This window comes from Oreochromis niloticus, linkage group LG12 (assembly GCF_001858045.2).
Source record: "Oreochromis niloticus isolate F11D_XX linkage group LG12, O_niloticus_UMD_NMBU, whole genome shotgun sequence".
In the NCBI taxonomy this organism is placed as follows: domain Eukaryota; kingdom Metazoa; phylum Chordata; class Actinopteri; order Cichliformes; family Cichlidae; genus Oreochromis; species Oreochromis niloticus.
In genome coordinates this window covers 19,574,214-19,587,452 of record NC_031977.2, presented here as the reverse complement: position 1 = coordinate 19,587,452, position 13,239 = coordinate 19,574,214, and the positions used below count along the sequence as shown (strand labels likewise).

At 40.9% G+C, this 13,239-nt stretch overlaps 1 protein-coding gene across 6 annotated transcripts in view; it reads right to left on the bottom strand.

Annotated features, from left to right (window-relative positions):
* The window catches only part of pcsk5b (proprotein convertase subtilisin/kexin type 5b), a 79,154-nt gene that overhangs the window by 9,030 nt on the left and 56,885 nt on the right, over nucleotides 1-13,239 (bottom strand). For 3 of the 6 annotated variants that reach the window (XM_005473423.4, XM_019365295.1, XM_019365293.2), the window contains 5 exons: nucleotides 12,755-12,870; nucleotides 4,848-4,950; nucleotides 4,443-4,579; nucleotides 2,376-2,585; nucleotides 1,282-1,350 (listed from right to left, as the gene is read on the bottom strand). In XM_005473423.4, the coding sequence (XP_005473480.2) occupies nucleotides 1,282-1,350; nucleotides 2,376-2,585; nucleotides 4,443-4,579; nucleotides 4,848-4,950; nucleotides 12,755-12,870 (635 nt within the window). Of the gene's footprint in view, nucleotides 1-1,281; nucleotides 1,351-2,375; nucleotides 2,586-4,442; nucleotides 4,580-4,847; nucleotides 4,951-9,247; nucleotides 11,074-11,212; nucleotides 12,118-12,754; nucleotides 12,871-13,239 lie in introns of those variants that run through there. The other 3 variants (XM_005473424.4, XM_005473422.4, XM_025911996.1) reach the window with 3 other exon arrangements.

Sequence of the window (13,239 nt, the reverse complement as noted above, 5' to 3'; positions counted from 1 at the left end):
TTACCCAGAACCAAAAGCTTGACTAATCCAATTGTAAAATATTTCCAAACCTCTCGCCACTGATTACAAATCGTAGTATCCTAAGAGGATTACAGGACATAAAGCTGATGACGAGTCAAAAAAGACGCGTTGAATTTATAAGATGGTGAAGCTAGGAGTGAGAAACAGCTGCTGCACCTTATCACACACTGTCAGGCTTTTGAATTCATTGACTGATCTCATTCAGTGTTACAAACCTCGAGCCTACAGTTTCTTAATCTCTCAGGCAAATGAAAACAAAATCCAATGCCAAGCGGTTAGGAATTTGGTTTCTTATAAAACATAATAGTGCATGATTGAATCCCCTCGTATATCTATTCATAATTATGATTTAAGGCTTAATATCATACGCCCAAACCTGACAGCCAAAAGTCCTCCACAAGCAGCGTTCAGATAAAGCTGCATTCCCTACGCTGACACACAGAGGATGACCTCTGGCAGGAGTATGAGTGCACACACACACACACACACACGTGTCAGATGTCAGTGACAGAAAACGACACGGTTTCGTCTTTACTCTGGCCTGTGGCATCACCTCACACAGCCAATCATCTCAAATCTCTAATGTGCTGACTGACTTGTTTGGCTTGCACAATTGTGATTGCTACGACTGGGTGGGTGGCAAAAGCGAAACTGAAGAAACGTATTCCACCCAGAGTGCATAATGACATAATAACAGTGAGCCTCCACCTCAGACTAGTTCAGCTCCACAATAACAATTTTCCACGGTATGTTGATAATTACCCCTCAGCCCTTTCACCTTAACGTGACTTGTACCGATAGTGCTCCACAAATCTCATCCACGCCAAGTCTATATGGTTTTCCCAGTGAGGGGAAAGTGCTCAGAGATTTAAGAGCGCCTGACTTTTTCATAAATTGACTCAGTTGTTGGGGGCTCCTCTACGTGAATTAATGTACCTGCAGTAATGGAGAGCCTATAGCAGAGCGTGAGGTGCAACTAAAATCAATGGCAACATCATTAAATGCAGCGGCGATGCCTCACAACTATCCTTTCAAACACATTTAGAGAGTATCCCTCTTTAGTAGGTGTCATGTTTGCGCTTTCACAAATGTATCTCACCGATGAGCGATGCAGGTTTGCTCATGATTATTAATTCATGATTTTGTGCAGCGCCCTGTGACTGCCTCTGCCGCTTATTTTCTAGAGTCTGGTTTTGTTTATGCAGGTCGGTTGATGGAGAAGGCTGGATCAGCCAGACGATGGAAAGAAAAAATGCTTACTGCGTTTACACTGTGCGCAGCCGTCATCACAAAGAAGACACTTTTCATCCTCTGCATCCGAGGTCTCACCTGATGAACACAAGTGGATACAAATTAATAAGATTATATATAAGGACAAAAAAGGCAGAGATATCACATACAGCAGAGCTAACAAACCCCAGCAAGGTCCTCAGCCTGTCTGTGCAGGTCTGCCGTCCACATAAGATCAACATCTCGCCTTATTCTCTAACTCACAAACTTTATCTCCTCACTTACACACTGCCATCATTCCTCCGTCTCAAATTCAATGTTGTGAAATTTTAAGTACCTAACTCCACCACTCCTCCTTATCTCAAACGCAGTATCTCAAAAAATATAACATCTCACTCAAAAATTTCAGCTCTTACTCAATACTCGATTTGCTGGCATCCGCATTTGATCTCCCACGATGAGATAAAGTGCAACGGGTTCGTCCTTCTCAATCTTTTCAACTTTAAGAAAACATTTGGCAAGTGTTTATTGGGCTGAACAGATCGGGAACAGAAAGTAGACGTAAGAACACATCAGCTCTGTGCCGGCCAACAGATGAACGAAGTTAAGACAAGTCTGATTGTATTACTCTACTAGGGGATCAGTTTTTATAGAGCTTTTTGCTACAAAAATAGCTGCTTCACTGAATAAACTTTCAATACCATCTATTATTCTGTTATTACTATACTACAGTCAGGACCAACATTTGTTCTAATTTATATTTGGCAGTGCAGCTTTGTTCCAGAGACTAAGGCTCATTTATGAACAGAGAAGGCTTCAATTACAACAGATATGAGACAGATTCAGTCAAACACAGCATGAAAAGGAGGAGGGGGGTTGCAAAGCTGCTTGCAAATGTAAAATCCTCGCTTTAAAAACCTGCTCAGCTGAGTTGCAGCTTGTTGAAGTTGTCTTTTGGAGACCATTTTCCTTGTGTTTCCTGTGTTCTTTAAAATGCGGCTACACGTGTGCTCACAGACTTGTATATATTGTTTTATTACAATATATATTATTAATGCATTTTTTCCTTTATAGAAGGTGACCTATGACGATATTCCTGCAAATTCTGTACCGGCATATCTCACCTGTGCTGCAATGCAGTGGGATGCAGTGGCCATTTCTGAGCTTGTGTCCTGGGCTGCATTGGAGGCAGCGATCTGTTTCAGTGCAGATAATGCAGTGTGCCGGACACACGTCACACCGTCTCCCTTCAGAGCCTTCAAACTGGAACAACCCCTCTGGGCAGACATCCAGGCACTGACCCTTAAAGAGGTGCCTGGCCACGCCAAACATATCTGAGGAAGAGCAAGAAAAGCAAAAGTTTTAGGAAAAGAAATCTGAAGAAAGAGGAGTGCTGAAAACAGCTTTGAGGACATACTCAGACACAGAGTCATACACAGGTTAGGGCAAAGCAGTTTTACTGCAGGCGTTTAAAGGAAGGGTACATGGATGTTTTGGTATACCGCAAGGACATTTGGCACAGTCAGTCACATGTGGCAGCTTCTCCTGTAAAATGTATGGAAGGCAGGAAAGATGATAAAATAACCCAAATTCATAGGGCAGCCAAATTATTTATTCACACAGGTTTAGAGACCAGTCAACAACCCCTTTGCAAATCTACATTTTTTGCTGGCATAAATATTTATGTAAACAATAATAATAAGCTTTTTACAACATTTAACACATTTTGTTTGATACTTGAAAAGTGTTTCGAACCCGCTGGACATTCAAATGAAAACAATTTATTGGCTTTAAATCAGGACACGTGCTTTTCAAAGTAAAATATTTTTTAAACTGTAAATGCAATGATATTTAAATGTCAACATTAGCCCAGTAAAAGGTTTTTCATAGTTAGTCAGCTAAACACCCTCAGCCTGCCACTCTGTATTTGCTTTCACTGTAATTAAATTTAAAAAAAAATCTGTGTCTGGCTGTAATTTCATACATGTCTGGGCTTGTCTGCGTGTGTGTCAGCATTTTTAAACTGACACTTTAGTATTTTGCTTGTTTCATCCATATGTGTCTTCGCTCCTCGTAGCAGTGACGAACAGCAGGGGCGTCAAACATGACTTTCAAAGACCTGTCCTCTCAGCACGGAGCTGTACGCATGTGAGTGTGACTGGCCAAGATAAGAGAGGTTGTTCTGAGAGAGGAATGACAAGGGCAGAGGCAGATAGAGGGTCTGTTCAAACTATTATTGTTATGTCTCATTGAGCCTCAGACAGACCGGCAATTAAATGGAACCACATTTGCAAACACAGTCTGACAAGCTTGCCGGCTAATTGAGAGTGTATGCACATGTGAAGGTGACAGAGAGTGTGTGTGTGTGTGTGTGTGTGTGTGTGTGTGTGTGTGTGTGTGTGTGTGTGTGTGTGTGTGTGTGTGAAAGAGAGAAAGAAAAATCTGGTGTTAATCTTCTTTTGGCTGTCTGGTATCTCAAAGTGAGTGTGTGAGTGGGGGCTAGGTGTGTGAGTAACACAATCTCCCCAGTGTAAATACATTCATTCAAACAGCCATAATACCTCCTGAAATAGTGTGATAAACAGAGTTATTACTACCAACCTCAGGTTGATATTTCTTCAGCTGTGGTTGCCTAATGATGTCCGGATTTTATAACTGCTGTTATGAGGGGAGGGAAAAGGCTTTTTGATAGACTGATTGGCTGCACAAGATCAGAAAACATGCAGTTTTAGAGGAAGTAAAAGTAGTCATTAAATACAGACCTTTTTTTTTTTGACTGATCTGAAAAGCTGACCAAAGTGCAGTGACCTCTAAAGCACACAACTGACTAATATGCATTTTATCCACATCTATCAGCAGACCTTGGGTGACCTGCTGCATTAATTAGGTTCACTCACTTTTGGAGGATTTATTGATGGAGTCTGGCACAAATGAGTCTTTGTGTGAACCAAAGGATACTATGAAGAGGCCCGACTGGATAGATGGATGGGCCTGATGGATAGATTTGCAGCTAAACCTTTGCAAAGAGCTACCTGTGTCAGTTCAAAGAGTGCAGCTTTTATGTGGCAGCAAAGAAATAAAGGACGTTTTTATCTGCACTAACTGGTGCTGCGTTTCCCTGACAGCACTCAATGCACTTGTGATTGATGTTTATGCTTTTCTAGAGGCATTAATGTATATTTTAAATATACCTGTGTCACAGGTGGTGCAGCTATCAGCTCCCTCATCAGTACACTCCTGACAGGTGTAGTGACAAAGGCGGCATTGTCTTCCCACGGCATAACGGCCCTTCTGACAGCGGGTGTCACAGCGTCCTTCATCAAAGAACCTGCAGGTGGAACAAAATTAGGCCCAGCTACTGTATATAATATCCATATTTATAGTGTAACAAGTTGCTGCACTTGCATGACAAGTTGATAAGTTTAAGATGAAGATTTCACAGATTAAAACAGGTTAATCCAAACCCACTGGAACTTTTTTTTTTTTAGGTTCGTGTCATTATTTTAGCTCCTTCCTTTGGTGGGTTAGCTCAATTGTAATGCCAGTTTCATCTTTTCAGTATAGACTACAGATGTTTGTGTGTCAGTGGCTGTCACCATGTTGCAGGGCAGCTGGTGCAGTCATCTCTCTCCGGACCCTTGCACCGCAGACAGGAAGGATCACACGGGCGGCACTTGTTGTGTTTACTCAAGTACTCTCCTGTCGATAGAGCCACAGAAAACAGCATCACCGCGCATTCTGCCTCACTTACTGCCTCTATTTGACTCACTTCATACTTACCGTGCTTACTTGTCGTATCACTCGAGCGATTTGATTTGATGCTTTGATGTATCGTAGTTGCACCAATTAACAGCCAATTGCTTTTGTTGTCATTTCATTAGATTTTTCTCTGACTTCCCCTGCACAGAAACGGCTGTATATCTGCTTTTCTTTGTCTTGCAAATATATTTCACACATCTTTTTTGGCTAAAAAACTAAGGTGTTAAAATGTCATTTACCGAGTACTGATCTGGTCATTTCTTATCTATTTAAAGAGAAGCTGTTGTCTTATGGGAAAGGGCAACAGTGGTGCAGTAGTTAGCACTGTCACCTCATAAAGACTCTTGGTTTGAACCTCCCTGAGGCCTTTCTGTGTGGAGCTTGCGTGATCTCCCAGTACACGCGTGGGTTTTCTCTGGGCGCTCCAGTTTCTTTCCACAGTCCAAAGACTTGCATGTTAGGTTCATTAGCGATTCTAAATTGGCCGTCGTGTGGATGTGAGCGCTTCAGTGCGTTGAATAAGCCGCTGCCTGAATGTGGATTGTATTGTAAAGCCTCGTGTGTGCTCAGGATGAGTAGAAAAAGAGCGATAAAAATGCCACTCAGCTTCCATTTCAGTCGTGACTACAAATTTTAAGCACTTCTAGTTCGCTGCACAGCGTTTCTGCACGAGTTCCCCACTTTGTGTGTTGACTTTGCACGTTTCCTCGCTCACATTTGTGTTGTTCATTATCCAAAAGAGTCACAGTTTGAGTCAGCAGTCGTACCCACTGTAGCGTTTGTCTAATTAAAGTCGTCTCTGAGGGGAAACAAAGACTTTTCACGGCATGAACAGGAAGAGCCAAAATAATATAGTACAAAGTCTTAAAGGAAGACATCTCTAATCACCAGCATCTGTAGCCAGGTAACGGCAATATTTACAACCTCTTGCCATAGAAGTGAGCTTGCTTATTAGAGTGGAAATGCGACAGAGGCATCTGCTATATCATAAGGAAACATCCTTCCCGGGTCTATTAACCACATCTTCCACTGATGAACGTGTTGAAAATGTGCGTAGGTTCTTAAAGGCCGGAAAGTTTTTCTTACAAAACAGATTACTGACTGGAAATTCAGCTTCAGGCGCCAGAAACCTCAACACCTGGCAAAGCAATCGTTGAGTCACTGGATACTGGATCCCACTCCAGGTAGTTCTTATTGTAAATGTAATATTAATAAGTGGTGCTTTTCTTTCTCAGGAATGAATGCCTAAGCTTTGCTCACAGATGAAATGTTTGTAAGCGTTTGTGCCCAAGATTAAGAGGAGAACAAAACTTTACCCAAAAAAAAAAAAAAAATCAACCTTGAAAACAATATTGTCTCCTCTTCTACTTTTGTATTACACAAAGGTGACAGACACTGGTTCAGGCGTAAAGATGGATGCTGTGTGCGTTTGTGTGTGAGCAGCCTTCAAGGCATCGGTGGGGTTTGTCTGTGCTCTCTGGCTTTCTGTGAAAAGCTCAATTGTTCCTTTCAAAACAAAAGAGCCTCTTTGTGTACAAACACAACAGGCGGTGGCTTCCCATTCAGTAGAGCTCTGCTGAAACGATTCAAGCAGCCCCCGAATACACGCCGTCACTCTTACTCACACACACAAATTGTCTCCCTGTCTTTATGTTTGTCTCCCCCTCGCTCACAAACAAACAGAGCCAAGTTCTCAAGGGACAGAAAGCTGCACAACTCCACTCAGCAAAAGCAGACACTTTGGACTCCCACCGCCAGACAGGAGAAAAATGGAGCGGAGAAGAAAGGGAGCCTGTCACTCAGGGGAGTAAAACTTTTCCTCTGTTATGGACTCGGCTGACCTTGTGAGGACAGTGACACTCTACTTTGTAAGGAGAGACGGAGAGCGTGCGCTCTGTTGGCAGCTGTCACACTGACGTCTAACACACCTGATCGTGAATCCCGATTCCTTTCCCCTCTTTCACCTGCTGGTCCCTGCGCCCACTCACTCTAAGAAGGTTTCAAGATATATTTATTCTTAACAATCCACCCAAGTGGTTATTGAGTACATTAGGTGTTTATTAGCCACAGTGGTTATTTAATATTGTGTATTTATCACCACAAGGTACCCTTCTTAGTATCGCATACCCCAAGTGGTGCATTTGGGATGCTGCACTCACAAAAAAAACAGAAAAAAAAAACAATAACATAATAAAATAATGACTTAAGACATAATTTGAGGGTATATCGCAGACTCCTGAAGACTCTTGTCTATATCAGCTACTATGAAGTTATCCACCTACTAACAGGCTAAAAAGACCCCTTTTAGCATTTATGCAGATACACCTTTATAAAAGCATCCTATCATTTCATTTTCACAGTATTTTTTTAAAACTAAATTCTTATTTATTTACATAAACAAGACCTATCACTACTTTTTTTCTCTCAATGTGATTATATCATATTTTAGTTTGGAAACCATCACGAGGAGGCCAAACAGTCCAGCAGCATGGCTGTGCGCTAGTTTATATAAAGGATGCTGATGCTCTTCTTTACTATTATGAAAAAAGTGTTTGATTGCTGGAAACTAAAGAGTTTCCTGAACTGTCCTATCAGTCAGACACCTGTTAAAAAATTATTTTATGCACAGCAAAACCAAATCTAGTTGCAGTTTGGTGCAACTAAAAATAAACCTAATTTTGATAATGAATATACAACAGCCACACAAGTGTCAGAAGACTGCATCCTGGCACTGAAATGTTTCCTGAAAGGCTGATATTAAACAGTGATTAGTATTTAATGGGACATTTAACCTGAAAATATTATTGTAGTGCTACATATCCCCCTAGAATGTATTGAGGTGCCCAGTTTTGGAGATGTAGATGCATCTAAACGGCACTCATTTACTGCTTTGTGATTAAGTTTCATTTAAAGTCTCTAAAACTCCTCATTTCAAACTGTTCGATGTAAGAACAATGCTAAATAAGGTTTGTAGATTTCTTTATTCTCTGAGTGACGATTACTAGAAAGAGACACTGTAGCTGCTTTGGTCATCACAATCCCACAAATGTCATTTATTCATGCATCCAAACCACCACTTTTTTCTTCACCACTTATCCACTTCGGGGTTGTGACAGAACGTGGAGACTATCTTGGTTGTAAACCTTGGACAGGTTTAACACAGAGACGGACATGTATTCATTTGTACTGCTAGATTTAGACTCACCTAACATGCTAATGGAGAAACCCCACATGCCTGCAGGATCCAGCCGGCCAGTAGATTCAAACCCCAGACCCTCTTACTGTGAGGTATCAGTCCAAACCACCACACATCTGCATCGTCCCATACAGCTTCATATTTTTGCTATTATTTGCTGCTTTGTGACAAACATTCTGCATTCATGAATTTAATCTAATAAATGTAAAAGTTTAGACTAAATCCAAAGATGTTAAATAAAGCTTGCACCCAAAAACACACACTGTTGACCAGTTTCAGCTTCCACCTAATTGTAATTGAGTGCACACATCTCCCTTTAAGAGCTGCGCCTGGGGCATGTGCAACTTTCACTTAATCAATGCGACTGAGTGCTGAAAAACGAAATCAAGGATCTGAATTTCAATGATGTTTTTGCCTTTCATGAATTTGTAAAACATAACTCAATAGAGTGAAAACAGGGAAACTTAATGACTTGGAAAGTGAGCAAACAAAAATGCTAATGAATGAAATAATACTGATTAATACACTGTCAAAATAATTAATGGAACTGAAAAAAAAAACATGAACAGATTAAACATTTTAATAAGAACACTTAAGTAAAAAAAAAAAAAAAAAGATTTTCAAAACTAGGACTTTGAGTAACATTAATAATGCATTGTCACAGATATGTCACAGGTACACAATAAACAGCTTTTATATGAGGGGTGGGTATGTGTGTGCGTCTTCTACCACACACACGCGCACACGAACACGCACACGTACGCACACGTCATCTTAAACAATGACCAAGATTAAGTTTTTGTTAAACAAAACAGGGGATTCATCAATCTTTATTACAAATCATCAAGAACCATAACCAGATAACGGTACAACAATTTATCTAATACTGTAAATGCTCAAGCTGCAGGTGCGAGAACCCACACAAAATAACAATCTTAAACATTTTTTTTTATATTTTTTACTTTATTTTTTTATTGTTTCGCTGTTCTTTATTAGAAGCCAGCACCTCCAGGACAACCCTTTGAGTTCGATCAGGTAAAGTTCAGAGACAGGAGGAGAAACCGGGGACCTGACGTCTGTCGGCCTCGTCGCACACGCGATACGATTTGAATTTCTAACATGACGGATTCTGTCTAAACAGAAAGTAATAATAATTATTTGACTGCATTATGTTTGTTTTAGGCTTCCCCCCCTTGGATTAACTGGCCAAAAGTTCTTCTGCCAAAAACTAAAATAAGAAAGATTTTCAACATGAATTTTTCAGAGTAAAACCCATCCCAGCACCCCGCCGTTTCCCTCAGCTGTCGCAGACCTTTACCTGCCGATGAAACGTGAAAACAACATTTTTCTGCTTCAATCGCTGACTCCACCGTGCTCAGTGTTTAGAGCAGTATTTCAGCTTGATATGCTTTGCCATAATAATGGAATGACGAAAAGTTCGGACTTCTAAAACTCTATTTTATTTGATAACAGTAACATGTAGGGGATGCACCGATACACATACTCCCTTTTGTTTGTGTGGAAAATATAACCAACATGTAGTAGAATTTCACTTCCCTTTAATGAATAAACTTCAATTACTTTAATCCAGTGACAACAAAAATGACGGAGGAGGCTTAAATCGTTTAATCACAGAGACGGATGGAATCGATACTCGGTTTGGGGGGAAACAAAAAAGTTTAGTATCTATAATCATCATTTTGTGTGAAAAATTTGCATCGGTACATCCCTAGTACCATAAAATTACTATAACTCACTGCAGAAGCTCTGGAAGGAATGACTATTGACTCGTCCTGTAGTACCTCTTGATGGATCAATGCTGTCTGGGCTTACATCAAGAATTAATGGCATTCTCCGAGACCCACCAGTAAAGACAAACGCACATGCTCTTCAGAAGGTAACTTTAGGTTTTAAGTAAATGAAATGAGGTGATTCTGGTCAGCGACATGCATCCGCCTTGTATACAGTGAATTCAAGTGGTGCACAGATTTAAGTGTCTGCATAGTGTGTGTGTGCGTGTGTGTGTGAGGGGGTATGGACGCATTTGTGTGCCGTGTGTGTGTGTATATTAAAATGTGTGTAAATTTGTCTTCTCACACAGCCAAAGTCAGCCCAGACACACATTATTTTCACATTACTGCGTGAGCTTGGTTTTTTCTTTTTGTCGTCCCCCCTCTTTGACATATATTTACAGGCATAAAACCACGGCTTTTCCTACTGTATGTTCGCTTTCCATCTGTTTATCATTAACACTGGAAAGAGAGGAGGAAGAGGAGCCAGAATAAAAATGCATACAGACGTATTTGAAGATTCACAGGCTGAGCGGCTCCTGCATTTTAGCTATAATTCCTATACTGGCAACAAAAACAAAAAAACAAAAAAAAAAAGAAGGAAGAAAAAAAAAAAAGGAGGTTCAATTATTTTGGCATCAATGCTTTGGTCACAAAATACCGACACTTATTCTTTTGTTTGTTTTCGCTTATGTTTTCATTTGCTCATTTGTTCTTGAAGTAAGTCCCAGTCGTATTACGCCCTGACCTCGTGTGTGTCCCAGTACAGAAAAAAAGGTAGGTTTGTTGTAGTCCTGTCATCGCACCTCCGATGCAGTCCCTTTAAAAGAGGCACAGATTCTCTTATAAATTATGTGACTGTGAATGAGTGGGCAGGGGGTCTGAAGAGGAGTGGGGTGCCCCCTGTGCCCCCCCCGCATCCCCCCCTGCACTCCCTTTAACACCCAGCGACTACGTCCCATCACCCCTTTTGTGAGCATGTTCTGCAGCACAGTTGTTGCAGCACTTTCCTCTGGCAGAGATTGTTCTTTTTAACGAGCACGCAGAAGCTGCCTTCCGCCCAAGATTCTTCATTTGCTTTCCACAGAGCAGGAAGAGGAGATAAAGGAGTGTGGGGGGGGTGGGGGGATGGAGAGGGGAGAAAAGAGACACACGCGCGCGCACACACACAGACACACAAGAAGGGCAGAACCATTTGTGATGGTTGAGAGCCGTGTGATTGGTCAGGAGACAGGAAGAGGTTTTTGTTTGTTTGGTTGGTTGGTTTTTTATCCAATCACAGGTGATGTTCATCAAGGAGGAAAATTATTGCAGTCCAGTGGAGTGATTTCAATCCATGTCAGGAGAGAGGGGAATCAGATTCATGAAGGGGGGAAAAAAGAGAGAAAAGAGAGACAGAGAGAGAGAAAACAAAACAAACGTCACACAATTAGAAAATTGAAGATTTTTGAAATTCACAACTTGGTTTCATTTTGCATAACAAAAAAAAGGGGACAAAAAGTGGACCGCCAGTCTGTAAATCCTGTGCGCCAATTCTTTCACTTATCAACAGCAGTTCACGTCTGAGCTGCAAATCAAAACGTCACCAGTATGAAGCTGGAGCGGAGGGTGGGGGGTTTAGGAAGACAGGAAACAGACTGAGTGTGCACTTAAAGTCCTCATCATTAACAGAAAGGTCACGCAGTAAAGATATTTTATCCTCGGAGCTTTATCTCATCACAAGCCGAGACTTCGTGGCCAAGGGTTCATTTTAAATAGAAGGTCACGGCTAGAGCAGAAAATCACAGGATTTATTCAAAGCCTCATAATCAGACCATCACATCAGAGGGGTTAGTGGGGGGAAAGAAAAAATCAAAACAAAAGAAAGGGAATGTTTGCATTTAGAAAAGCCATCAGCAGAGCATGCTCAATTTGGGGAGGAGAAGCCAGAAGGCGTGGATGACAGAAAATGGAGAACACGACGCAAGGCAGGAGAAGATCGAGCAGAAAATAAATATCAAGAAATATAAATGAAGACTTGGAAAGGATTTAATAAAGTTTAGTAACTGAACAATTACAATCCACCCCTTTGAGTTATGGCATTAAACACTGATCGCACGGGCCCATATTTTTCATCTGGACCTTTAAGAAAAATATTTCCACTTCAGCATTTTATCTTGGACAGTTTTCTAAACTTACGCCATAATAAACACGTGATTTCTCGAGTTATTACCAAAAAGTATTTGTGAGGTCACAGTAAACTAGTGCAAGACTTAGAAGATTTAAATATTGGAGGTCAAAGTGAACATTTGTGCCAAATCTCAGGAAATCCCTCAAACAGGATTGCGTGTTGCTGAGAATGAATGACCCTGACATGGAGCACAAGAAATACAAAGAAAAACATAAAAGAGGTAGCGCATAAGTAGATACTCAACAATCTTTTCTGCCCATGCGGTGTAACAAAGTTAAGCAAACCAGGAAAGCACTGTGTTAATGTCATATGATAGAAATGTGTGAGCACGTAGTCCCAGACAGGTTTTATATTAGTGACATGCAGGACATGGACGTAGAGCACAGAAGCCAAAAGCTTAGTTGGTTAGGAGCTACAACAGTGAGCAGTTTCATTTAACGTGTTAGTTCAGAGCTCAAATTTCGTAAAAATGTTCGCAAGTGAATCATTTTCTTTGACTACTACTTCGCCTGTGTTCCAAATAAAAACCATTCCAAATAATAAACAACTATCCAGATCATGGTATTGATAAGAAAGCTGACAACTCACCATCTTTGCAGATGGTGCTCACCACGCAGGCTCCTGCCTCCAGATTGTAACCACTGTTGCAGCTGCTGCAGTTTCGTTCCCCGGGCCCCAAGCACTCATAGCAGCTACTGTCACACCTGCCGAAGGGTGCGTGAGGAATTAGATGCTAGTCAAGGCAGCACAAACTTTATTCTTGCACGCCAGAATCTGAAGTAAACCGATCACTATAAAGGCGATGACAAATGATACCTGTTAGAGCTCACATTTCAACTTTGTCAGTCTACAAACTCCTGAACTATTACGGTATAACTATATTAATAGCAGTAAACAACCCTGACGTATATATTATACTGCAGTATTAGACATTTACAAAGAGATGGAGATGAGAAAAAGCTGTAATTTATGTAAAGTCTCTTATTTAATAATGTAATATTATTGGCCTATTCAGTTTCTGCAAATGTGCCAAATTTCTGAACACAGAAAATCTGGACGAGAAGATACCTGAA